Source organism: Falco punctatus (assembly GCF_963210335.1).
Source record: "Falco punctatus genome assembly, chromosome: 4".
In the NCBI taxonomy this organism is placed as follows: domain Eukaryota; kingdom Metazoa; phylum Chordata; class Aves; order Falconiformes; family Falconidae; genus Falco; species Falco punctatus.
In genome coordinates, this window is record NC_137583.1 from 31770926 (window position 1) to 31795470 (window position 24545).

At 49.9% G+C, this 24545-nt stretch overlaps 1 protein-coding gene across 1 annotated transcript in view; it reads left to right on the plus strand.

The window, feature by feature from the left end:
- Positions 1-24545, plus strand: part of ADAP1 (ArfGAP with dual PH domains 1) — a 62851-nt gene that overhangs the window by 29936 nt on the left and 8370 nt on the right. The window contains exons 5-6 of the mRNA XM_080382461.1: positions 20023-20135; positions 22239-22385. Of these exons, the coding sequence (XP_080238587.1) occupies positions 20023-20135; positions 22239-22385 (260 nt within the window). The remainder of the gene's footprint in view (positions 1-20022; positions 20136-22238; positions 22386-24545) is intronic.

The window sequence follows — 24545 nt, forward strand, 5'->3', positions numbered from 1 at the left end:
CCGCTGTTTGGTTGTTGGTTTTTTTTTTTTTCCACAACCTCGGAGGCAAAGCTCTGCTCTTCTGCTGTGCTCGCAGTGGAATCACAGGGCTGAGCAGCGCCTGAAGGACAGACCGGTGCTAGTGGCAACTGAAAAGGGCACAGGTTTTATTGCATGTCAGACAGCCTGTAGCACCGCGGGGGAGTCCGCCAGGCAACCAGAGCAAAAAAATAAAGTATCAGCTAGAGGGCTGCTGGTGTCCTTTGCTAAGCCCTTCATGCATGTGGTCTTTAAGGAGATGCTCATGCAGAAGGGAGCTCATGCTGCCTGAACTGTCCTGGTCCCCTTTGCAAGCACGGGAGAGCAGGTGCGGTTGCATGGTGCTGGTGCGGTGATGGTGGCCAGGGACAGGCGGTGTCTTCTGAGCTGTGGTTACAAAAAGAGAGGATGAGAACGGAGAGGGAAGGAAGGAGATGGGAGACCGCAGGGTCACAGCTGCGCAGGACTGTGGCAAAGTGGCCAGGATTTGCCCCACAAAATGCTTTGTGTCCTTTTGCATCAGAATTTTTTTGCAGGAAATGGCCAACTTCAGTGAATTCCCACCTTCAAAATACAATCAGAGCATTAACAAACTTACTACTTGCACGCTTTTCACATGTGGGTGAAGAAAAAAAGGGCGTAGAAAATTTGAGAAGGTCAAATTGCTGACATGAGAAGTGTCCAGTCTAATGGTTTTATTTTTGAATCATGGTACGTTGAGAGTTTCTGAGAGGCTGACTTATTTCCGTTATGTTCTTTAATCTCTTAGAAAAAAACCCCTCTTTTCTGGCCAGCAGCACTCCCTCCTCAGTTGTTAGCAGAGCACAGCCTTGGGGGTCTGGGAAGGGGAGCTGGGGTGAGGAGAGGGCTTTGCAGGGGAGGAGGGCATGGACACAATTTAGTTTGCCTGTGTTACAGCCTGCTAGGGTGGGATGTGGTCCTGAGGGTGGAACGTGCCCATCAACCAGGGCCAGAGGCGGTGGGAGCCCCTCCTAGCACTACAAGAATGTGGTGGTGCAGGGATGTTGGGAGGGTTGGTCTTGGGAAAGGCTGGAAGCGCATCTCCCATCGCGGTCCTTGGGGATGGTGGTGCTCTGCCTGAGGAAGAGTAGGGCTTTCACATGGTGTATGTGGCGTTGCAGCTGTTAGAAGAGTTTGTGAAGCAGTCACCAGGTAAATGCTGTCCTTTGGGGGTAGCAAAGCCTGCTGCATGCCTGGTGTGGGATCCCCAGACCCTGCAAGAGGACAGGGGGGTCCTTGTTGCTGGGCTCACAGGCTCAGGAGAACAGGGCATCCTCTGGAATCAGCACGATTTTTATGCTGCAGAGCACTGGGGATAAAGTAGTGAAAGGGAGCGATGCTGCTCAAAGGAGAGGTGTTTTCTCCAGCATCCTTTCACATACACATACCCGTGCCAATAAATCACTGCTGTGCAGTACAGCCATGTTGGGCTTGGCTGCAGCTCCCTTGCAGGGAGGGATGGTCGAAGCAAGAGAAACTGGTGCTGGTGAAAAGGCTTAAAGAAAAAGCCGTCTGCGAAGTCTTAGTTCAGGGCACTGTAGCAGTATCAAGGTCATGGCAGCAGGTTGTTCCTGGATTCCATGAGCGGTGCGAGAGAGGCAAGGGTGGGGTGGTTTTTTTCCTTTTCCCTGCGCTATTTTTGCTTTGACTGGTGTAAATTTGCGTTGCTCCATCAACGCTTGGGCTGGTTTATGCTCTCTGAAAGTCTTGATGTGGGAGACTGCTCCCCCACACTGGATCTGCTCCGTGGTCGGAGCCGTGGGCAGTAAGATGCCCTTCCCTGTGCAAGCCCTGGCACCGTCTGATGAGATGGTACCGCGGGAGCAACCTGATACAGGCAATACAAAGCTGTTGTGTGAAACCCTTTCCTTGCAGATGGGCAGAGGTGCTGTAGGTGCTTCCTATAGCATCCTTGAACTGCTGATGAGACAAGCACGTTAAGTAAAATAGTTGAATCAAAACTCTATTCTTGCAAAGGTGTTATCAGCTAAATCAAGAGCTGCTCTTAGCACTGGGGAAGGTTTGAGCCAGCTAATGTGTGTGGTCAGGACGGTAGCCAGCTGCCACCTCAGCTTCTCTCAGGCAGACCAGTGTGAAGATTATTTCATCGTTGTTTTTCCCCCAAATGGAGACCACATCCTTGGCTGATGTTCCTGTTTATATTTCCACCAACTCCAGGGGAGTTCTCCTGGCTTTTCCCAGGTGAAGACCTGCAGGTGCTCAAGGTGATGCTGTGCAAGCGCAGAGCAGGACAGCAGGACAGTTCAGTGTAAGGTAAGAGCAGGCAGGAACCAGCCCCTCAAAGAAAAAGAGGCAGTGCCCCACCTTGACGGTGGTTCTGCAAAAACCAGGGCTGAGGTTGATTTTGTAGGTGTGTAAATTATCCCACTGCTTTATAAGCAAGGGAAAGTGGAGGTTTTAGCAACTATGGGAAGCTACATCTGGCTGCAATTGTCCAAGATGCTGTGAAGCGAGAGAGGGAGATGGACAGGCAGTGCTCACATGAGCTTTGGTTCCTTAGGAAACCGAGCTCACAAGAGCAGTAAGAGAAACCACGTGGTGGAGGTGAAAGCAACCATTTCTAGGCTTAGCAGCAGCAACTCGCCAGGCTTTGACCAGGCACCCGTGTGTGCTGCAGGACAGCGTGGTGGTGCAGAACAAGGTCACTTGCCCGCCTCGCCCCTCAGCAGCGGCACCTGGCGAGGCACAGGGTGCACCGGTGAGAGCAGGAGCATCCCGCTGCCTCTGGGGGGTGGGGGGCATTTGGCTGGTTTGGGCTTGGCGTGTGTGTGTCTGAGATAATCTACCACTGTTCCCGTGCTGTGCCTAACACTGGTGTGGCTGCTGGTGCAAGGGCGGGCGTACCTGGCTGCAGCGCAGGGCAACGTGCCGCCTCTTATGTGACCTGACAAGGTATATAAATAGTTTAGCATTTTATTTTTTCCCTCTTCCTCTTCTCTCCCTTTCCCCAGTCCCTTATGAGCTTATAACATCTCCTCGTGATAAAAATAGCCTTTGGTGTCAGTGCGGGGCTGAGCGGAGCCGCCACGCTCCCTGCCCTCTGTTCGGGGGGCTGCGGCACAAATGGGGGGGCAGCTCCTGCGGACATTCAGTACCAGGGCAGATCCGCTGACTAAAGCAACTGGCTTTGCAACAGCAGCTCAGATCGGTTTGTAATTGGACCTTAAGCACTTTGTCAAGAAAAATTGGTATATAATCTTGGCTACCTGTTTGGTGTTTTAAGCAGTGCAGAAATCTCTGCAGACCAGTCGCAGTGGTTTGACTGAACGTACCCAGCGCCTTCCCCCAAAACCTAGTGATGACCGTCGAGGCACTTTTGGTGAGAGCAGTGAGATTTGAAATGTCACTTCATAAACATTATGTTAGGCTCTGAATACCAGGACAAAAGATAGAGAGCCACATAATGCTGCAAAATTTTGTCGCCTTTAAAGCCCAGCCTGCATTATGTGTCTGCAAAGTGGCTAGTACCATACAAATAAGGAGTTTATTTTTCCCTTCGTTCTGTTTTTTAGCTGGCACATCTCTCATAATGTCAGTGACTTGCCTCTTGATTTACACCGTATATAAAAACTTAGAAGAAGCCTAATTATAACTGGCTCTTCCGACATTTTTTGAGCTGAACTTCTGAAAATACTGGCTACATCTGTAATCTCAATCCAAAGGTCTGAGTTTTTCAGGAGTTTCTGTGAGTGTAAATCTCTATTTAACCTCAATGCACACATGGCTGATGGGCAAACAGAGCTGTCAAAAGCTTTAGCAGGCCTTGATCTTAGTCCGTAGAGAGGAATTTCCAATATAAAGAAATCAGTTAATTTATTTCTACTTACTAGCCTCGAAGAGGAGTTGCTGCTTTGCTCCGACTGCTTTTTAATGTCACTATTATCTGATGCTAGTTGTAAAATGGATTAAATCCTCTTCTGATGTTTGAAAGGCTCAAGTGTTAGAGCTGGGCTTTGCAAGAAGCTCTGGCATTTTCTGCTGCTGTCCCTCATGGATGGAAAGTGCTTGTTTTTGTGATGCAGGGCTGCAGCGTCTGTTGGGGAGATGCTGCTGTTGCAAGATCTGTAGAACGTCCTGCACTGTGAGTGCTTTTTGGTACAGCCATCTTAGCCCCTCTATCCCATCCCTCTAGGCAGATTCCTCATAGACCTAGAGATGGGAATAAAACCCAACAGCAGTGCAGCTAAAAAGCAGCAAAGATCAGGGTAGCCTGGTATTTTGTTGAAAATTCATGTGGGCTTTTGTGAAGCATATATTTGGTTGTGAAAGAGGAGATGTTTTGTGGTAGGAAGTCGTAACACCAGTTCCCTGCGCTGCATGCTGATGCTTGGTATGCACACTGGGATTGCATCACTGGTGCCTTGTGTTAAATCACTGTTTCCAGTAAATTCCCAGCAGCCGGTTCCGGTATTTGACTGAACCAAAGCACCAAGTTCGGCTCTTACTGGATTTCAGCAAAATTGTGTTGCAAATATCCGCGCTCGATCCCGCCCTTGTCTGTAAGATCTTGGCTGCTTGGTCCCAAAGTCTGGCTGCTTTTTCATTCTTCCCAGCTGAAACCATGAGCAATCCCTCTGCTTGGCACTGATACCCCCTTGCAGTTTGTGTTGGCACCCTGGGGGAGCTGGACATGAAGGCTGACCTCAGGAAGCAGATGGATTTATGTCTGAATGAGGAGCCCAGGGTGCAGGGATGCTGTAGCTCTCTGATACAGACCTCTGCCCCATCTCAGTGTCCCACAGTATAGAACAATCTGGCACTGAAACCTGCGGCAGGCAGGGACCGTACCAGGGAATTTGCCTTTTTGGCTGAGTTTTGCAGCCTGCCGTGAGCCTGGTGCTGTGCAAGCTCTGCTGGTGCATGTCTCGTGTGGTCGTTGGAGCCATGGGCAGCAAGGCCGGGAGGGATGCTAAGTGGCAGCGGGGCTCTAGCCCATTCGGAAAGGGTACAAACCTCATCACTGTTTGCCTTTCAAGGGAGCATAAGAGTGATTTTGCATTTCAAGGGTGCATAAGAGCATTATGTGCAGGTTGCATCCAGTGCTCTGGGTGCTGTACGGATGCACTGAAAAAGAAGCCCTGGTCTGGACGGGTTATAATCAAAAAGTATTTGGCAGAGGGCTGGGTATATGAGTGTCTGGATGGAAACTGCAAACGCTGCAGTTCTCCCGACTGAGTATCAAGGATACTGGAGGCTGATGTGTCAGGAGGGGGTTAAAGTACGAGCATCCCTCCAGCGAGCAACCTTGCCTGGCACAGAAACCTCCTCCTCCTGCTGCTGGAGCCACAGAGAGGGCTTCTGTTCTCCAGGCACTGACATCAGCTGCCGGCCGGGACGTGAGTCACGCTGGGAGCCAGGCTCTGTGGGCACTGGTTCCCAGGCACTGCCTCCCTGCACCCCAGGGCAGGCTCTCCCATGGCCAGAGCAAGCTGTTAGACATCTCACTTACTGTGGGGATGGTGCTTCTTCAGAGCACGTGTGCTCCTGGGTCCGACAGTGCTTGGTGTCCCTCGCTCGGTGGGTGCGAGCCCCTGTGGCGGGGTCCTCACCAGCGCAGCTGCCCAGCATGCATCAGCGGCCGTGTTTGCAGGGCAAGGTGCGATGCCCCCATGGGCGGGTGTGAGGTCCAGTGTCTGCACCCATATCCCAGCCCTTCTGCCTTGGCGTTTGGGTACAGAAGCAGGGGATTAAGGGTTGGAGTTCTTCGTTATTCCCCCCAAATTTTTGTCTAATGGGGAGGAAGAGTTTAAGCTGAAAGGCTCTGGGGAAAAAAAATTGAAATGGGTGAAGGAGGAAACCCTAAGGAAAAGTATGTTCAGCTGAAGCAGATTGGACACTGTTCACTGATGTGCAGCCTTCTTTTCACATCTTTTCAGTGTAATCCTGCATTTAACATTACACAGCTCCCTGTCAGGGCTTGCTCCAAGAAACCTTTCCTCATCCTCTCCTTGGAGGTTTCAGGGAAATGTAGTCATGGCTTTAAAACAAACAACTGCTGCTTCTTCCTCGGCATGCCCTGACACCGCTGCCGTGGGAAGCGGATGGGGGGTGATGCTGTGCAGGTCACCTCTCCTGCTCTCTGCAGCCTCATCCAGAGCAGAGTAAAAACTCACGCCACAGCCTATCTCCAGGGTGAATAAATATTGAGCCAAATTGCCTTGGAAGGAAAGAGATCCATTTGAAAAAAATCCACTAAAGAACCCACCAGAGATATAATCCCCAGCCAGACTAACGGCATCTGCTGCAGCATCAGCAGTGAGTGCAGGCAACGCAGTGGAGGAGATGGATCTTCCTGGGAAGCTGCCTGTGCCGGGAACCGCTCACCCTCGCTCCCTATAGCAACTTTGCAATACAAATGATTTAAACATCAAACATGGACGTTATTGCAGCCAAGACAAGGCACATCAAAGAGCTGTTTAACAGGCTAAACCAGAGAGGAGAATGCAAGGGGAGATGCCAGTGTTTTTGTTTTATTATTATTTTTATTCCTGCAAGAGGAGCAGGCCTGTGACAGGGACCAGCACATGGCATCAATCCTGTGCCAGGATGCGCTGATGTTTTGGTAGGACAGGCATCATATGACCAGGAGCCCAAGCAGCCTTTTAATGCCTTCCAGTAGCGTTTGGAAGTGCTGATTCAGATGGAGTGCCACCCCTCCGGAGGAGTAACACCGCCTCCTGAGGCTCCCTTAAAACCAAAGGAAGATGCTGCACCATTTCCCAGCCTTGCCAAGGAGACACCGCACAAAGTCACCGCCAGAAGGCACGGGAAAAGGCTCCAAATGTACAAGCTTTTCTTTTAGAGATAACTTTGGTGCATGTTGATTTTTTTTTCTACCTCTCCGAACCACACAGCAAGAGGCCAGTGGCTGCTCTTACGCACTCCAGGAAGTTTGTGAACGTTGCAGTGACAAAGTGATGGGGTGGTGATGAATCTTGCAGAGAGCTGCTGTAGGAAGAAAAACATCTAGCAAAGAGAAATACCCTGATGTCTTTGGCTCCCCTAAAGCAGAAAAGCATTTAGGCAGCCAAAAATCATGGGCAAGGAGCTGTGGGTCTGAGCTGGAGCGGTGGAGGAGGAGGAGCCATCAGCCAAGTGAGGTGTTGGCAGCTGGCTCTGGGGAGGGGGTAGCACCGCTGCAAGCTAAAGCTGGATGTTCACAGCTAGTTTAGGAGCCAGCTGTAATTTTAACAGCTGGTTCTGTCAAGCTGCCTTCAAAGTAGCTCTGATCCAAGCTTCTATAATTAGACAAAGAGCAGCAGCTCTCGTGTGAAGAGTAAAGCAGCAGTGATGCTTGTTGCAGGGGAAGCGGAGTGGCATGGGAGGGAGCCTTACTGAACGGGGTAAGGGCTGGCCCATGGAATTTTACATAGTTGAGGTTTGGTTTTTTTTCTGCCTCCATCTAGTCACTTCGTGCAAAATGTTTGGTTAGGTTTTTTACCCCTCAAAAAACCCCACACCTGAGAAATGGTGTTTCATTTTGCATCATCCTTAACAGAAGTGTTTACATTTGTCAACTTAAATCAAAAGTATTTCATTTGTGGTCAGTTTGTGGTCAGCTGTATTTGCTGAATAGTACAGGTTCTCACGAGTGAGATGGTCTGAGACCTTCCTGCTCCTGGATTCCCTTGGCAGCTGAATGTGCTGCCTGCATTTTGGGATGTGTTCTGGATGCTCCCTGGAGATGCCCGGAGCTGTGGGTGCTCCCTGGGAGAGTCAGTCTGGCTTATAAGATCAGTGTGTGAAACACCCCAATTATAATTAGCGTGAGCCACTGCTGTCCTTGGGCTTTCCTTATTTGAGGTCAACCAACCTGAAATACAATATTGTGGTATTGCTCAGGCTGCCTGTTCCTGTAACCTTGGGTTTTTACGGTCAATAAATGGATCTGTACTAATTGGAGAGAGCTAAAGAGAGGCATCAGGCTGATTCTCTGTGTTTTTGATGACAAACATTTAGGGAAAGAATAGGGGAAGTATCCTATGTATATATATACATATACTGTGTATATACCTAAGTATAAACTATGGTTTATGAAGGTAATCCTCGGTGTCCCAGATCTCCCGGTGTTTCTCGGTGTTTTTATACTGTGCACATGCATGTTCCCTGTGTAGTGACACGGGACCAACAGGCTCGTGCATCTTCCCTCTCCTAGTGAGAAGAGAGTGACTAGGCAGCAATACGGTAACAAAGTGCATGGAAATGGTTGATTTCATGGCAACTCTCCTAGCTTAATCAAATTTCTATTAAAGAAAAATCCATTTTACATTGGAGACCTGTGCAGGGCCAGGCAGTTTCTGTCTCTCACCAGATAAAGCACATTTTTTCCAGAGTGAGGTCATGTCTTTTTCTGGACTTTGCCAAAGATGTAGTTGAGCCTTAGATCAGCCTCAACTAAGAAGTGTGAGCATTTGCTGATGCTTCTTTCTGACCAACACCAGCCCGTCTCCATCTGCATTTTCCCCCTATAGTGAGCTCACCCGAGTTTTCACCTTGAAATCTCCGATGCTTAAAAGTCTGCAGCAGAGGAGCTGTTGCACCCCACCTCTTGGATGCTTACAGTGAAATTGGACTGGGAGGTGCCTCCCCAGCTGGCTAAATAGGACTGGGTTTAAAAATATTGCTGCAGTTGAGGTGCAGACAGCAGCTACCTCGATGAGCCAGGTCCCTTTCCATAACCAGGGCAGCCCTTGCGGGAAGCAGTGGTGTGGCACATCAGTAGCAACCAGTATATCCCCACCATACCTAAAAGACAAGGAGGCTGCTCAGCAGGGAGTGAGTTTCAAACTTCCACCCATTGCAGAGGCTGGAAGAAGAAATTGTAGCATAGCAAAGTTAATGGAAGTTTCGGTCAGTGATTTATTGGGGCAGTATTTAGCTTTGATTTGTATATTTACAGGAGTTTGTAAAGTGGGATTGCACTGCTCCAGGGGACGGGACGGGTGATAGTTTTAGAAAATACGAAGATGTGCAAATGTCCTTGTACAACCTGGAGGTTGTGGCTGCACTGCTGAATGCCCTCCCTCGGTAGCGCAGCTGCCGGAGCATGCTATAGGAGCTGCTTGCTGGGACAGCTGTCGAGCCAGCAGCCAGGAGAGGGATGAGTCCTAAATTAAAACATTCTCCTTTCCCTGCATAAAGCAATAGCTTTGACTGCAAATGTGTTGAGCACTCAATAATAGACAATCAGGAGCCGTTAGCACCGCAGCAGATGTGTGCGAAGCCATTTGGATTTCTCTCCAAAGCAAACAAAGAGGAGTGTTATGTGTGTGTGAGGACGGGCTTCCATGATTTATGGTTGGATGGCAATGCTGCCTACGTGGGGGGAATGCTTTATTCTGAGATATCCCAGACAGACGGTCCTAAACCCATCTGAATTCAGTGGTGAACTTCTCTACTGACTTCTGTAAAGCTCTGTTGGGGGATTAAATTCAGCTCGTCCTTGCTTGGATTGATCTACGTGAGCAGCTGCCCAGGCTGAGGTTTTATTTATTGGTTGTAGGTAGGAGACCTACTTAAAACTATTGAGGCCTTGGAAGATATTTCAGCCTGATCCCACAGCTGTGCTCTGAGGCTCTGCAAGGTGCCTGTATGAAACCCAGACCTTCAGGTGGCTCCTGGTGCTTGACAGTTGTTTCAAGCGGATGCCTCGGCAGCGGGGAGGTTGGCCCATCTGCAGGACGTGTGGAGGGTGCCAAGGTCCCTCGTGCCCACCTCTGGGTCTCACCTCTGTGCTTGCTGTATAAAAGCATGTGTGGCTGTAGGTGGGTTCTCCCTCACCTCGCAGAGGTCCTGGCAGGACCAGCCCTGTGGGCAGCGCTGGGCGGGGGGCGATGTGCATGGGACAGCAGCAGCGGTTCCTCCGGGTACGGAGTGAGAAAGCTGTGGTGCATCTTTCCGCGCAGCTGCTGGGCAAGGAACTCGTGATGGTAGCAGCCGGGATTTTTTGGACTGTGTCTTGCCCAAGGAGGAACCTGGTTTATGGTTTGGCTCTCAAAATTCAGCTTCTGAAGCGTACTGCTGTACAGATATTATTATGGCTTAGTACCGTGTGCCTGTCCTTAAATGTTTTCTCGCCTGGCTTTCCAGCTAAATCAGGCTTTGAGTGCATTCAGTGCTGGTGAATGGGATGAGCATCGCACTGGGAACCTCTCGGCTTTCATCTGCCTTTTTATAACAAAAGACTGGCTTCAAAAGATCAAAACCTGAAGGTTATTTACCTGTAACTGGATTTTTTTTTTTTTCCTCTGAGCAGCCAGCAGCTCCCAGGTGGACATGTGGGGATGCCACTCGAAGAGGAAGCATTTGATTTCCAAGTAAAATTAGATTCCACATTCAATTCTCAGTAACACAAGCACAAGATTTCCAGTAAAGACATTTTCTGTAGCAAGGGGTTTAACATCTCCCAACAGATACAATCGAATTGTACTGCAGCAGCCAGCTATTGTCTTATCTTTAATATGTAAACACTTTCTCAATAATTAAGTTACCGGGGAAGTTGTACTGTATTGATGGTCAATTATAAGATAAACTGATAAAAGGGAGGATGCAGATGTGTTCTCTGCAGTGGACACCAAGCCTGATGTGCCTGCAGCCGTCAGGTGAAGGCTTGGGGACTGTATATTTTGATATTTACTCCTGATATTTGTTCCTATGCAGTATTTTGAGGGCAGGTGAGTGCTCACTGGGAGATCAAGAATCACTCTACTAAAAGGAGTTTTTTCTCTGGCCGCTGTCCTTTGCACAATGTTACCTTGCAGTCGCTTGCCCAGAGGTTGTCACGTCCTGCTGCCTCAGTTTCCCACCTTTCATCCCGCTGTTGGCTTCCTCGTCCCGCTGTTGGCTTCCTCGTCCCGCTGTTGGCTTCCCTGCGCTCCACGGAGGCACCTCGTCTGTTCCATTCCCACTGCAGCCAGCCGGCGCGAGGGGCAATGCGATCCCATCTGAGAGACCTCCTGGGAGTATGAGTGACTGTGTTAATGTCTTTGTCACCTGAGAGCTGTTCCGTAGGGAATCATAACATGTGATTAAAGAAACCAGTTAAAAACAGCTTAGGAAGCTGGATTAGGTACATGAATCTCTTATTATGGCTCCTTTTAGCTGACAACCCCGTGAAAGAAGGGGAGTCTGGATTACATGGCGAAACATCAGACCTGACAGGAGTGTTTTCTGGCTGTTAGGCTTAGTGGTGTCGTGTACGATTTTAATCAGATTTAAATAGTGGCAAACATCACAGGCTTAATGGATTTCGGCTTTATTATTGGGGCTTTGCTTAGAAGCAATTTGGATTTTCAGCGGTGAGCCAGCAATGCAAGTGTATTCACAATGACATTAAAAGGGACTGGAAACCCAGGGAACCGACCTTGCATTTAAATACCACATGCCTATGTGTGGCACAGACCTCATCGTCTTTCCGTCAGCCTTGGGATCTTGATGTGTTGTTAAGCTCAGCCCCGTGTTTTTTCCATACAGACGATGTATTTGGCTCCATTTCACGTACTGATCCCAGTGGCCGGGTAGCTGAACAAATGACTTTTTCCATTTCAAAGGCTGCTGAGGGAACTGGGGTGGTTTAGGCTGGAGAAAAGGGGGCTGAAGGGAGACGTTCTCACTCTCTACTACCACCTGAAAGGTAGTTGCGCCAGGTGAGGTTTAGATTGGATATTAGGAAAAATTTCTTCACCAAAAGGGCTGTCAAGCACTGGAACAGGCTGCCCGGGGAGGTGGTAGAGTCACCGTCCCTGGAGGTATTTAAAAGACCTGTAGATGTGGCATTTAGGGACCTTATGATTTAGTGGTGGACTTGGTGGCATTGGGCTAACAGTTGGACTCCATGATCTTAAAGGTCTTTTTCAATCTAAACAATTCCATGGTTCTGTGAGGCAAGATGACAATATATTTTTGCAGTGATCTGGAGAGTTTTTTTCCCATGCTTGGCTTCAACCTTAAAGTTGTCCTACATGCGATATAAAATGGCGTCTTTCCATTTTTAGGGGGCATGGGTTGCTCTCCTTGACCTTGACCTTCCCATGGTAAGGCTTTGTCTTGGCTGTGCCGGTTTTGGGGTGATTTGTCTAGAGGAAAAACAGTTACTGAGGACACTGACACCTGTATTTCTGCAGAGCATGGTACTGCCTCCAAATCTGGTCTTCTTGGGTGGCTGTTTCACATTGTGGGAGAAGATGCAAGACATTAATATTGAAGATAGTTTTGTAAGACATGTTTGACTTTGCTCGGAGGGTTGGTAACGGGAGACAACCTTGTACGTCCAGCGCTTGGGGACCGACTATCTATAGCTGTAGGGACAGAAGTTACCATTTTCTGAAAGCTGGTTGTTGAGATCTGTTCAGCTGGTGAGTGCTCCCAGTCCAGCATGAGCAGGAAGAGGAGGAAAAGGAGAACATCTATGCTTTTCAAGTTCCCCTTAGGAGTAGCATGTGGCACTGTTCCCTTTATCAGTAAAGGGAAATGTATGTATTCCTACTCCCTTGTGTTTTCTGTACACCTAAACCCACAGACCTGAGGTTCCAGCTAGTTCCAGCTCTGAGCTGACCATTAATGTTTTCCCTTAGAAGGGCAAGGGATGTCTGTAAGGTGTTATCTCAATCATCTACTAAATCCTGGCTTTCTGTCTGATGTAGCCATTCAAGCGCTAATTGCCTTTGATTAAGTCAATCATTTGTAGAGTGAGTGGGTTAATTGGGTATTGTGGAAGCAATCAATCTAATCAGCTGCTTGCATCCATAGCTGAGGCACTACAATGCGGCAGGACAATAATTGTTTTATGAGCTCCTGGAAGGCAGCAGAGACAGACTGGATGGCAACAGGAAACCCTTCTCTGCAAAATGGTCTTTAGGAAAGGTAATTGGATGCTAAAAGCTCATTAAGAGAGGGCTGATTGATTAAGAGCTGGGAAATTCTCACCTCTAAAAAATGTGTGCGCAAGGAAATGGTTGGTGTGGGTGCGGGCACGTGGGAGATCCTGGGCTCCTTTGCCTGGTTCAAGGAGATGTGATGAGGCTGTGTTGTCTTAGAGGGGGATAAAGAGTTGCCTTAAGGGGGATGAAGGGACATCACTCCCTTCTCATGCCTTCGAGAGAATGTGGCATGAGACATGCCAGGCACCCATCCTCACATAAGGTGCGCCAAGAACCTACCTCCCAGGTGTCCTTCTCGGGGCAAAGGGACTGGTTTGCAGGATCACTGAATGCATTCTTGTGCGCTCCTTGCTGAGGCTTCATTTCCAAAGCACTGAACTGTGCCTGAGCAGTAGCAGCTCTTGGTGGCTCCTCACCTGGTCTGTGCAGGAGGACACCAGGGGGAAGGATGCCCATCTCATCAGATGCAAGCCTCCGAGGTCCCTCTGCCTCCTGCACGTGTGGATGCTGACGTCTCCAAAACGCCTGGATCTGCAGTGCTGAACGTGTAACCAGCAGGAAGTGTATTTATCTGGAGATGGCTGCAGAATTATTTCCAGGGAAGTTATAAGCTCCTCAGCACAGCTGCAGACGGGGGTGGGGGAAGCAAGCTGCTGGGGCTGTGGAGCAGTCACAGCCTTGACTGCAAGCTCTAAGGTGACACCTAAGTTGACCTTGACGCCACTTGCAGGGGTACTACCTCATGTATGGGGAGGATGAGTTTGTCTCTGAACGAACAGTGGTGTTTTCACTCCACGAGAAAATGTAGTATTCCTTTTTTTGTAATTTTTTTTACTGGAATGCAAATGCTTAAAAAATCCAAGTTGAATTCGTTGAAATGGGTTGCTTTGGTGCTGAGTGCTACAGGAAGGAATATTACAATTCATGGCAATAAAACCAAACAAGTTACACTGACACAGCCAAACACGAGTGTGCAGTTCTTTATGCAACACTCTTCGAAGTCTAGCCCATCAGGAAACCTTAGAATACGCTGCCTTCTCCATCCCACCCTCTGACTATGGACAGTGTGGTTTATTGCAGAACAAATATCCTTCAGACTCTTTGTTTTAAAAGGAGGTTGTGACATTGGTGTCGGCGGTGATGTGGGATGTCAGGGATTCACCACTCAGCTGCTCCAAATAATTATGCAATTCCTTAACCTTGCGGAAGAAGTGGGCACATCATCTCCAGTAAGCACCAATCTACCGTTCTGGTTTAATTAACATCTTACACTGTTAATATAACAGACTACTCAGCTTCTGACATACAGAGAGGTGGCAATATATACCCTGCAATTTTAGCAGCAGAGTGATGTAGTTGTATTTAAATCTTCTCCAAAGCTCTGAATCGGGGTCAAGGCACTTTAACTGCTTAGAGGAAAGAAAATCTTACTGCTGTAGGTGGAGGTGCCCTGCCCAAACTCCAGGCAGATGTGATTGCTCTTGGAATACGCACACAAGTAAATTTTTTTCTCCTATTTCAGCCTCCCATTCTTTGTCTTGCAGTGTGACAAGAAGACAAAGAACAACACGGTGAAGTGTTTGGGCTCGGGTATGGTATTGGCTCTGTTGCTGTGCTCTGTTTGGGATACACTAGTGTGTTTCTCCTAAAAGCCCTGGACCAGACCTGGTTTTACCACAACCCCGGAAATGTCATGGGAACAAGCAGTTCTGATGCCTCTTTCCAGGTGGAATTACAAAATAAAGCGCCAAAGAAATGGGAGAGCACATGTGGTTTAATTCCAAGTTTATATAATGCTTTACTTAGGTTGACAGAAAGCAAAGCCCATGCACCAAAGCCCATGCACATTTGTTTTCGTTTGGTTTTTTTTTTTTTTTTTTTTCAAGACAGTGGTTCTGATTATCTGCTCACAGAAGGGTTTTTTTCTTCTCTGAGAAGAAAGGCTGAAATGGAGAGTAATTTTGGGTACTTCCTATAATCCATGTTCTCAGAGACTAAAAACCCCATCATTAACTAATCACCGTAACGGCTTTCTGAGGTGGGGAAGTAGTAATATTCCTCTTCTGAAAAAATGGGGAACTTGAACAAACTGCTGGCGGAAGTCGGATGGAAAGATGGTGTTTATGTCAGATTGTCTTGATAGAAAATTCTCTCCCTTGCTTCCTCCGCAGCCTCTCAGACGGTGAGAAAGCTGGGCGAGACTAGAGCACCCAATGGGTCCTGCCAGCTTTAGATGCCTGGCTTGGAGGAGCTCCAGCCACCAGCTCAGCGGAGCTGAGGCAAGGCTGTGCCAGATCTTTTCAGTCAACCAACGTGGTGACCCTGTTTTCTTTGCCCTGCAGAGTTTTAGCTGCAGCGATGAAGTGAGTGTGGAAGTGGCGGTTCCTCATTTTACCTTGGAAGCTACGTGATGGGTCAAAAATACCCATCTGGGCAGCATGATTTCAGGTTATATTACGTGCCATTTGCTGGCTAACTTTGTCACGACTGCTTGGTGGGTTTTTTTGCAAGTGTCACAGGTTTGTGCTGGAATGGCCTACAAAAACAAGTGGTTTTTCTCCTTGGCAGGTGGCTGAAGCGATGATGCAGAAGCCATGGCAACCGAACAGCGGTGGTGTTAGCAAAGCAAGAGTGATATTTCTGAAGGGTGCCTGCAGGTGCCCTTCAGCAGGTATCCAGCAGGTAGTCCTTCCTACAGCCACGGTTGGGTGCTGCTGGTCAAGTGGGATGATGACAGGTGGCAGCATCCTTCGTTCTGCACCTTGGGAGAGGAAGCAAATGCCTTGGCACCACGATGCCGTGTGGTCCAGCACCAGCAACCAGCCAGTGTTGTAGGGCTAGCAGTCATTTACCTTCAACATAAGCAGAACAGCCCTCATAAAGATGTGAATTTGGCCAGATGAAGGTGTTGCTAAGGCAGTGCAGCCCAGAGAGACGAGGAGGAGATGGTTCAGTTCTCAGAGCCCGATGCCCTCTGGTGTGAGATCTGTTCCCGGTTCAGCCTCCTGCAGTTTTGTTTCCCAGCACCTCCTCTTGCTGTTTTCACAACCCTTTAGATCAGGACACCGAGGACGCGTCCTGCTGACACACTGTTTGCCTGGGGAACCTGGCGGGGTTCATGTTGGGTTCAAGTCCAGCTCACGGTCTTCTGCAGTGATCGGTGCTGACAGGGGCACAGGCAGCAGGTTGGGGCAGAGCAGAGGATCAGCTCCCCAGGACGCAGCCCTGGAGGAAGGAAGGAAGGAAGGAAACGGGATGCTTCTTAGCAAGCAAAGGGTTTATGACAATCTGTGCCGAAGTACAATGAAATTAGCAGTTGGCTTTGTCAGAGCAGCCAGGAGCTCTTTTGCAGAGGCTATCAGTCTGGGAAGAGGTGGCGTGTGAGCTATGGGAAGGGATAACGTGTAGTGTTGTGTTCAGGTTTTTTAATCCTTCCTTGGAGTAGAATTTGGATACTGTGTTTTGCCACAAAATGTTGTAGGGAGAAGGTCAAAATGATGGAATGTGCCTGTGTAAGAGGGCAGGGAAAGCTGGATTTTCAGCCTGGCTTTGACACTGGCTCACAGTCTTGTCCTGAGCAGCTCACCAAACCGCTCTGGGCTTGCCTCTCTTCATATATAACCATTATGATGCCCATCTGCCAGGGTTAAGTGTTAGGTGGACTTTACAGATTTGCAATTATTGGAGATTCTCTTTGGGGAAATGCAGAGTAATTTTATTCTTCATCCCTTAAGTGCTAAGAAAAATCACAAAAAAATGTGTTGTAGAGGGGAACAAGTTTAATAAGGAATGCCTGCAGCATCCCTCGCCATTCAGATGATTGTAATGACACACTCAAGATGAATGGATGAGACCCACAGCCCGTACTTGTGGGGCTGAGCTGCTCTGCGGTGGAGCCACTGAGAGCTGAGCTCAGTGTGCCCAGCTCACCCAGGTGGGCATTTCTAAGGGAAAAGATGCACTTTCCTCCAGCATCGGAGATGTGACTGTCCCCCTCGCATTGTCTCTCCCCAATCTCGTTTGGCACCGGTGTCCTTCCCTCCAGACCCAGCACTCTCCAGCCCGCCACACAATGTTAGTGTTCCCCAAGGGTCAGGCACAGAGGCTCTGAAACAGCCTCTGACATTTAGTGGAGTGAGTAGCAATGGCTTTTGAAGTACTCTCCCGCTGCGCCAACTGGCTTGACATTAAAATCGGCACCCTTCAGGAACAGAGACTGCCTGTCCTTGGTCTCTAAACCGCACACTTTGAGAGCAAGCTGCTTAGCGTTTTGCCGTTCAAGAGAGCAGTCAGGAATTGCCAGCCGTCAGAGCCCTGGCAGCATCTCTGCTTCATGTTAAGCAAATCTTGTATTTTATAAACATATCAGCCAGGCATCACCTAGTGCCTGTCTGTCTCCTGTCAGAGAGACATTATTCCTGTTCAGCTCCGCCGTGTACAGCCTGCGATAGGGTATGTAGTGGGTTTGCTGATACAAGCCTGGCAGGTAGCAGCATCTGACTCTGAATCAGCCAGAGCTTCGGTTCCTCGGCAATTAATTCCTACCACGGCGGTGATATGAGTGCATCAGCCGGGGCCCTTCCCGTGCTGCTCTCGGATGCAGCTGCCCTTGGCTGGGTTTCTTGGCTGCTTCCCCTTGCTCAGCCTTCAGATAGTCCTGCTCTCTGTAGGTTCTGCTCTTTCTGATGCTGCAAGTGCCCTCCAACAGGTTAGCTGTGTCTTTTCACTAGAAAAAGTATGTAGCAGCTGGGGTGGGATTGAATCGATGGGCTGAATAGGGTTAGTTCTGCTCGTGGCTTTGGGGACGTCGTTCCTCGGGTGGGTGGGTGGGTGGGTGGACCAGAGAAAGAGCTTCAGAGTTGTCCCTCCCCTGATGTATCTGGTATGAGCCCTGTGGGTTACTGGGCTGGTGCACATGGATACAGCTGCCAGTGCATGTGGGCGACGATGCTCCACGTGGGCGGTGATGCTCCACATGGGCTGGAGTGCTTGTCCTGCACTGGAGGGATGGGGAGGGCTCAGAGGTGGAAGGGTTAGATGGACGGTGGCGTGGCATCACCAGCTGGCTGTGATCATAGGATAGCTGAGGGTTTGGGCTGTCCCATCTGCGTCTCTGGGCAGCGATGGGGACTCGGTTGCTGGCCGTGGGGAAGCAGAAGGTCGTGGGAGCGCAGGCAGCGGGGACCGCCGGACCTCACGGGGGAGAGGTGCACGTTCTGCTTGCGCTGGCTCACTCGTGCCAGCGAGCTGTAAATAACGCGTGAGCGGGGATCCCGGCAGGCTCCACAGTGGGAACACCCGTGCCTGTGCCTGGGTGGCAGCCTGTGCCCATTTGGACAGGCAGGGTGAGGCCCCATGGTTTAACATCGAGCCCCGCTGCAACACGTGCCCCATCTAGAATAAAGAGACAAAGGGAAGGCTGCTGACAGCTTTAAATATTTCCACCACTTCCATCTGCATCGAGTTATCAGCCCATTTGCAGTCCCGCGTGCCAGCTGTCGGATGCGCCGCCGGGATTTGCGATGCTCTGCACCGTTAGCATTCAGCATTAGCACCGGCACCGGCTGTGCCATTGCGCTTGTTCATGGCAGATGTCGATGGCTTTGCCTGGCGTTTGGTGAAGTCTCTTTGAGGATCTGGAGGAAGCGTTCGGTGCAGGATTTCCTAAGGCCAGACAGAAGTGTGCATGGTCATGCATTTTTTTTCTTGTTTTGGCGTTTTATGTTGTGGAAATATTTTGTGTCGCTTACACCTGTAGAGTCAGTGTTGAGGAGCTGGTTGAGGGATTTTTCTGCATCTTTTCATCTGTGATTTAAATCGCTCCTGCATCAGGTGGACAAGTGAAAAGCGGGTTGAATGAGGAATTCCTGCGCGCCACTGGTTTGTAGCAGGCAGGTGAAGGACAGTCTTTAAGATGCCACTTGGCATATTAAAAAAAAAAAAAAAGTTTAGCTACCTATTTGAAAGTTGCTGTAAAAGATACAACTTTAAATTTTAAAATCCTAGCTCCTGAGAGCCAATAACAAAAATCAAAAAGGGGTGAAACTAAGAGAGAGAGAAAACACTTTTTCAGGGGGACTTCTGTAAAATTATATCTTAAATAAATGGAAGATGACTATCAAACCACTCTGTTAATATTCATAAAAGTTGTATTGGACAGTTCTTGGTATTTCTTTGTTTTGAAACATTTGCAATGAGGGCGTCAGCTGAGCTTACTGTGTGATGAGTTGGGCAGTGTGGCTGCCGCCGGAGGGGCTGGCAGGGAGCAGCTGTACTTGCTTTTCTCATTTGAGGAGTTAAAGGGTTTAGATTCTTTTTTCTCTCTTTCTGGCTCTTTTGAGTTTTAGATAAAGCATATGTATGTTGAGTAGTGTTCTTCCCAAGCAGCAAATCTGCCCATGGGGCTGATATCCAGGGAGAGAGAAGAGGCATGTGATGGCCAGCCAGGGTGCGTGGGGGCTGGAGGAACCCACTCCGAGGGGAGAGGATGCTGTATCTGGCTTAGTGGCTTTCTGAACCAAAGTGCCCTGAAGTCAATGGGAAGAACTGCAGGTGTTTTCCCCTCTTTCCATGTGAAAAATGTATTTGTGGCTTACTCTGATACAGCCGTCTGCCCTGAGCCACTTTCCCTGCGTGCACACACCCTGTTTTTCATTTTTCAGCAGCATCCACAGAGGAGGGCAGACCTCACCTGCCTTTCCCTTGCTTCAGAAGTGCTGCTTGTGTAAGTTGAGCAGCATCCCTGGTGCCAGGAGATGTGGCAGGTGCTGTCCTTTGGGAGCCCGTGCAGGGACACAGCCTTGCTCCTCCAGCCTGCGCCTGTACTGCGTGGCAGGAATCCCCCTTTGCCTGCCTGTCCTTCAGGGACACCTGAAGCACCAGCCGCTGGAAAAGAGCAAGAGCGGAATAAGAAGGGCAAATCTGAAGGAGGCGGCCTGTTTCGTTCATGTCTTGAGCAATCCAGTCACACGTTTGGTCCACTTTGTTTTTGAAGTTGAAGCTCTTCTCCTTTTTCTTTACCCTGTCCCTTTTTTTAATTACAGCATTTCTATCCCTGGTTCTCAGCAATTGCTTTCTGCTGCAGGGTACCGAGAAGGATTTCTGTGGAAGAGAGGGCGCGACAACGGGCAATTCTTAAGCCGAAAATTCGTGTTATCTGAGAGGGAAGGTGCACTGAAGTACTTCAACAAGAACGACGTGAGTACCTGGGGTTGCTGTGTGCAGACAGGGAGTCGCATTGGTAAGAGCATCTTTGAACAAGTAATTCCTCGGGGCCCCATTTTATTTGTACAGTTTTCATAAGCACTGAGCCCCCAGTCACTCCAGGACCAGGGTGCCAGGTACAAATCACTGCTTTCTTCAGCAGGGTTTGCTCTTGGTCCGCCACCACCATAGTCATCGTGAGATGCCCTGACCAGCCATCTTACACGTTCCCGCTGTGGTGCCCTTTAATAAGGCTTTTCTTAAACAAAGGAGTTTTTCTCTGCTCTGGCCCCGCATCATGCAGCTGATGTGGGTTTCGTATTGCTGGCTAGTTTGTGATGAAGGTATCGCCACCTTGCAGTAGTCACTGGGGTCTGAAGCCTCCTTTGTGTGGCATGGCCAGCATCCCGAGGAACATCTCCCTCGTTTTCTGTTCCAGCATCAAGCAGTGTGGAAGCATTTGTCTTTTTCCCCAGAGCACTTTTCATGTATTGTAAGTGAGAAATGGAGCTATTACCATGAAAATTGCATTTGTGATGAATGGATAGACGCTCTGCTGTTCTCTACACCACATAATGGAGGAAGCCAAGGTGTTTTCTCTGACCTTTGAGTCTCCCCTGGACACCGCAGCTGAGAGCAGCCCAGACCGAGCTCCAGCCAGTTTTCTCAAGTAACTGATGCAATCGTGGTGTCACGATGAGCCATGCAGAAGAGGGGAACATCCTCCATCCACGCTTCTCCACACCCAGCGGCTGGCTTCAATAGCACCGTCTTCTCCTTCAGCTCGGTGCGGTATGGTGCAACTGCATCCCGTGGACAGGAGGGAGACAGTCATTACCGAGGGAGAAGTGAAAGTCCCAGCAGCCCCCATTCAGTCGCTATTGATGCTCTGGTAGTTTAAAGCTGCTTTGCTTTGTTGTTGACCATAGCCATGGAGGGAACAGCGCTGTCTAGACGTGTCTTTTTTGCTGGGATTTCCCTGCCGTGGTCACCCATGATGGCTGTGCACCCACGGCAAGTCCCCAAGTTCCCAAAGCGGCACTAGCATCGGCACTAGCATCTCCACCAGCTTACGGACTTCCTCGTGGTGCTGGGGACCATGGTGGCACAGCATGACCCCCTGCTGGCCCTGGCTGCACCCTGAAACTGGTGTTGCCAAGAGCCTAATTTTTATTTTTTGGGATGTTTTATCCATGCTTGCTAGTTCGCTTCTCAGTGCACTCCTGAAAGGGTGGTGAACTTCCAGAGATGTTCTGTAGGAAGACAAACCACTCAATGAGTTTCAAGTGACCTGCCACAGAGTGCAGGTGGGATTGGTGCCTGGGAAGGCTGGGTCCAGGCTCACCGTTGGGCTAACCCACCCAAGAGGTGGCTGTAAGGTATATATTTGTCCCTCTGAAAAGGAAGTTTCAAGTTTGGAGGGCAAGGGGAGGAGCAGAGTCAGAAGCCAGTGGCTCATGTGAGAGGATGGGACAGGTGGGGACGTGGGCATGGTGCCCCTTGCCAGCCTAGCACCCAGGTCTGAAGTTGGCAAGGGGGCTAATCCTCCGTCTTCTTGGGCAAGGATGAACTGGCTGTGGGTGTTTGAGATGCAGAAAGCATCCTGGCCTGTTAATTAGCAGTCTGCATATTTTATTTTATTTTCTGTCGGGCTGAATGGTTTCCTTTCTTTGTTGGTAGTGTTCATCTCGCTGTGAACGTTGGTCGCTTATCATTAGGTAAAGAGGCTGGAGGAGATCTAGGGGTCAGGAGGCAGTTGAACGGAAGCTACAACAGGAGATGTGGTGAAGATGCTTGTCTTTGTAGCACAACAACCCTATCAGAGACTTGGCCTGTCCATCTTGCTTCTGGGCTGAAAGTTTTCTCCCCTTGAACTTTGCTGAATTTTGCAGGAGAGCGTTTTTCCAGGCTGGCAGAGAGCACTCGCTGATGCCTGAGCAAAGCCTCTGATATCTCATCACCAGGCAGTTTTGTGGGCTGGCAGTCAGGGTTTTTTAGCTAATGGCCTCAATCAGGAGTTTTTTTCTGACCAAGGGAACTGTTTTCTGGCTTGAAAGCCAATTTGCAGGTGTTCGCTCACTCAGCTGTGTTTTCCAGGCAAAAGAACCCAAAGCAATTATGAAGATCGAACATCTAAATGCGACTTTCCAGCCTGCAAAAATCGGGAACCCCCACGGACTGCAGATCACTTACTTGAAGGACAATAGCACAAGGAATATCTTTGTCTATCATGAAGATGGCAAGGTGAGAGCGCGGCAGTGCCACGAGGGCGTGGGTGGTGGTCCTGAGCACTGGCGCTGCTCAGAGCCAGCCTGGGGCACACAGGGCTCTAACCGAGCTGGGAATCGTCGGAAGGGATGGGGGTACAGGATGCACAGCCAGCGTTGTGTTTGTCTCGTCCTTCCAAGCACAAAGGTTGCAGACTGTGTCTTCTAAATAACGAGATGCAAATGGGGAGGAATTGCTGTTCCTCTGCTTGCAAGTGGACGTAGGGGCAGAGGCGTTATTTAAGGCAAGCTCCTCGGGGGGCAGTGGAGCAATGAAAGGTGAGGGGACTTGGTCCAAGGCCTTGCAAAAGCAGGGCAAACTGGATGGTAGGAGAACTGAGGAACTGGTTGTTTCCCTGCCTGCCTTGTACTTTATGAAATGCAAATATGCGTGTCCGTATTGAAATAAATCCCCTTGCTTTGCCCTTGTGCCACTGAAGGGAGGTGTGAAGAAGAGGGCTCGTGGGTCTGGGGCAGTCGTTTGCACAACGGGGACAGCAGGACAGGGCAGTGAGGGGGGGTCCCAGCCCCCCAGAGGCTGCCAGAGGGGTCCCAGCCTGGGTGGCCACTGTGAAAAACAGCAGCAGTCAACACGCTGCCCTGTAGGTCTTGTCTCCGTGGACTGATGTCCACGCAGAGAGCAGACCTGGGAGTTTGCAGTGGATGCCGTCTCACAGCCTTAGTTTCATCTCTTTCTAACCTGCCCCAAATATTTGAGGCTCCCCATAAAATATCGGCAGCCCTGGAGTGGCCGCAAAATCAGAGCCTAAAACATGTTCACAGCGCATCTGCTTTCTTCTGGCTGTCATGGTGCCTTCAGCCTTTGATGTTGCATCCCGTTGTCTGTCAGAGGGGCTTTCTGGGGGTGATCTCTCGTGGACAGGCACAGCAGGGATTTGCAGGATTGTCTCAGTGCACAGCCCTTCCGAGCTCTTCGCCCAGGGATGGCGAGCCAGGCAGCCCTGCTAGGGATAAGCAGTCTGTGCTCTTTGCGGTCACTCCTCTGCAGACTGTATAGGCCAGTAATGCCACCAAAATCCAAGATACTCTTCACTTGTGCATGAGCAAAGCTGATCTCGCCACTGCTGCTGCTCAGGCTCCAGTTGCAGTGGAGCTGGGTGATGCCTGTCGTGCCCACAGGGCTGTGCTGCCAAGGCTGAATGTGGTTCCTGTGCAGTGCAAGTGCTCCTGGCAGAAGGCAATTAGTGTTTCAGATTAGGTTAATTAGTGCATCGTCTGGTTTTGTACATGCACAGAAATGTGCATGTAATATGCATGTGATCACATGCATATATGCATATAATAGACATGCAGGATGGTCAGCCTGCCTGGCCTCTGCACCACCGTGGGGTCTTGCTCCCGTGCATCTGTGGGTGCTGGGGAGATGCTCCAGCCAGGCTGGTCCCAAATTCACCCTCCCCTCCATCCATGCTGCCTGGTGAGATGTGCAAGTGCCATGGCGCAGAGCAGGAACCGCTTGCCACCGGGTGCTGCTTTTAGTACAGCAAAGCATCGCTTGGGTTGCTCTGGGGTACCTCCTTGGCCACAATTTAAACTGAAAAGAGGAAAAAGCTCTTCCTGTGAAAGCTGCATCCCACCATCATGCCTGTGTTTGCGGTTTGCTGGGCTTCGGTGGCCCACTTACATGCAAGGAATGGAGTCAGGGTTTTATTGTTATTTGTTTTTTGGCTTTAAAATGCTGAGCTTTCTGCTGGGGGCTTGTGGAAGGAGCAGTCTCGCAGATCTCATGCGATTGCTCTTGCCTTCGTGTTGGAGGTTTGGCAGGAGGCACTCTTGATGCCGTCAGATAATGCCCAGGTTGAATTTCTTTGGACTCCCCTGAAAAGATCTGCCCCTTCAGCTGAACGAGGGCTGCCAGAAGGTGACGCTCCCTGGGGTGAGCTCCCCCTCCTTTGGGATCAGGGGCAGCCCCCAGGACTCGCCTGTAGTCCCCCACTGCCCTTCGCTCCCTCCCGTACTCCCCAGCAGCCCCAGGCTGTCCCCAGGTACCCCAGAGGTGCTGCTCGCCCCAGCCCGAAGGGCTCGAGCCTGGCTCAGGCTCCTGGCTCCTGTTTCTGGGGTTTGAGCCCTCCCAGCCCGATCCTGTCACTGACCGGGCTGGCCTTCCGTCAGGGCA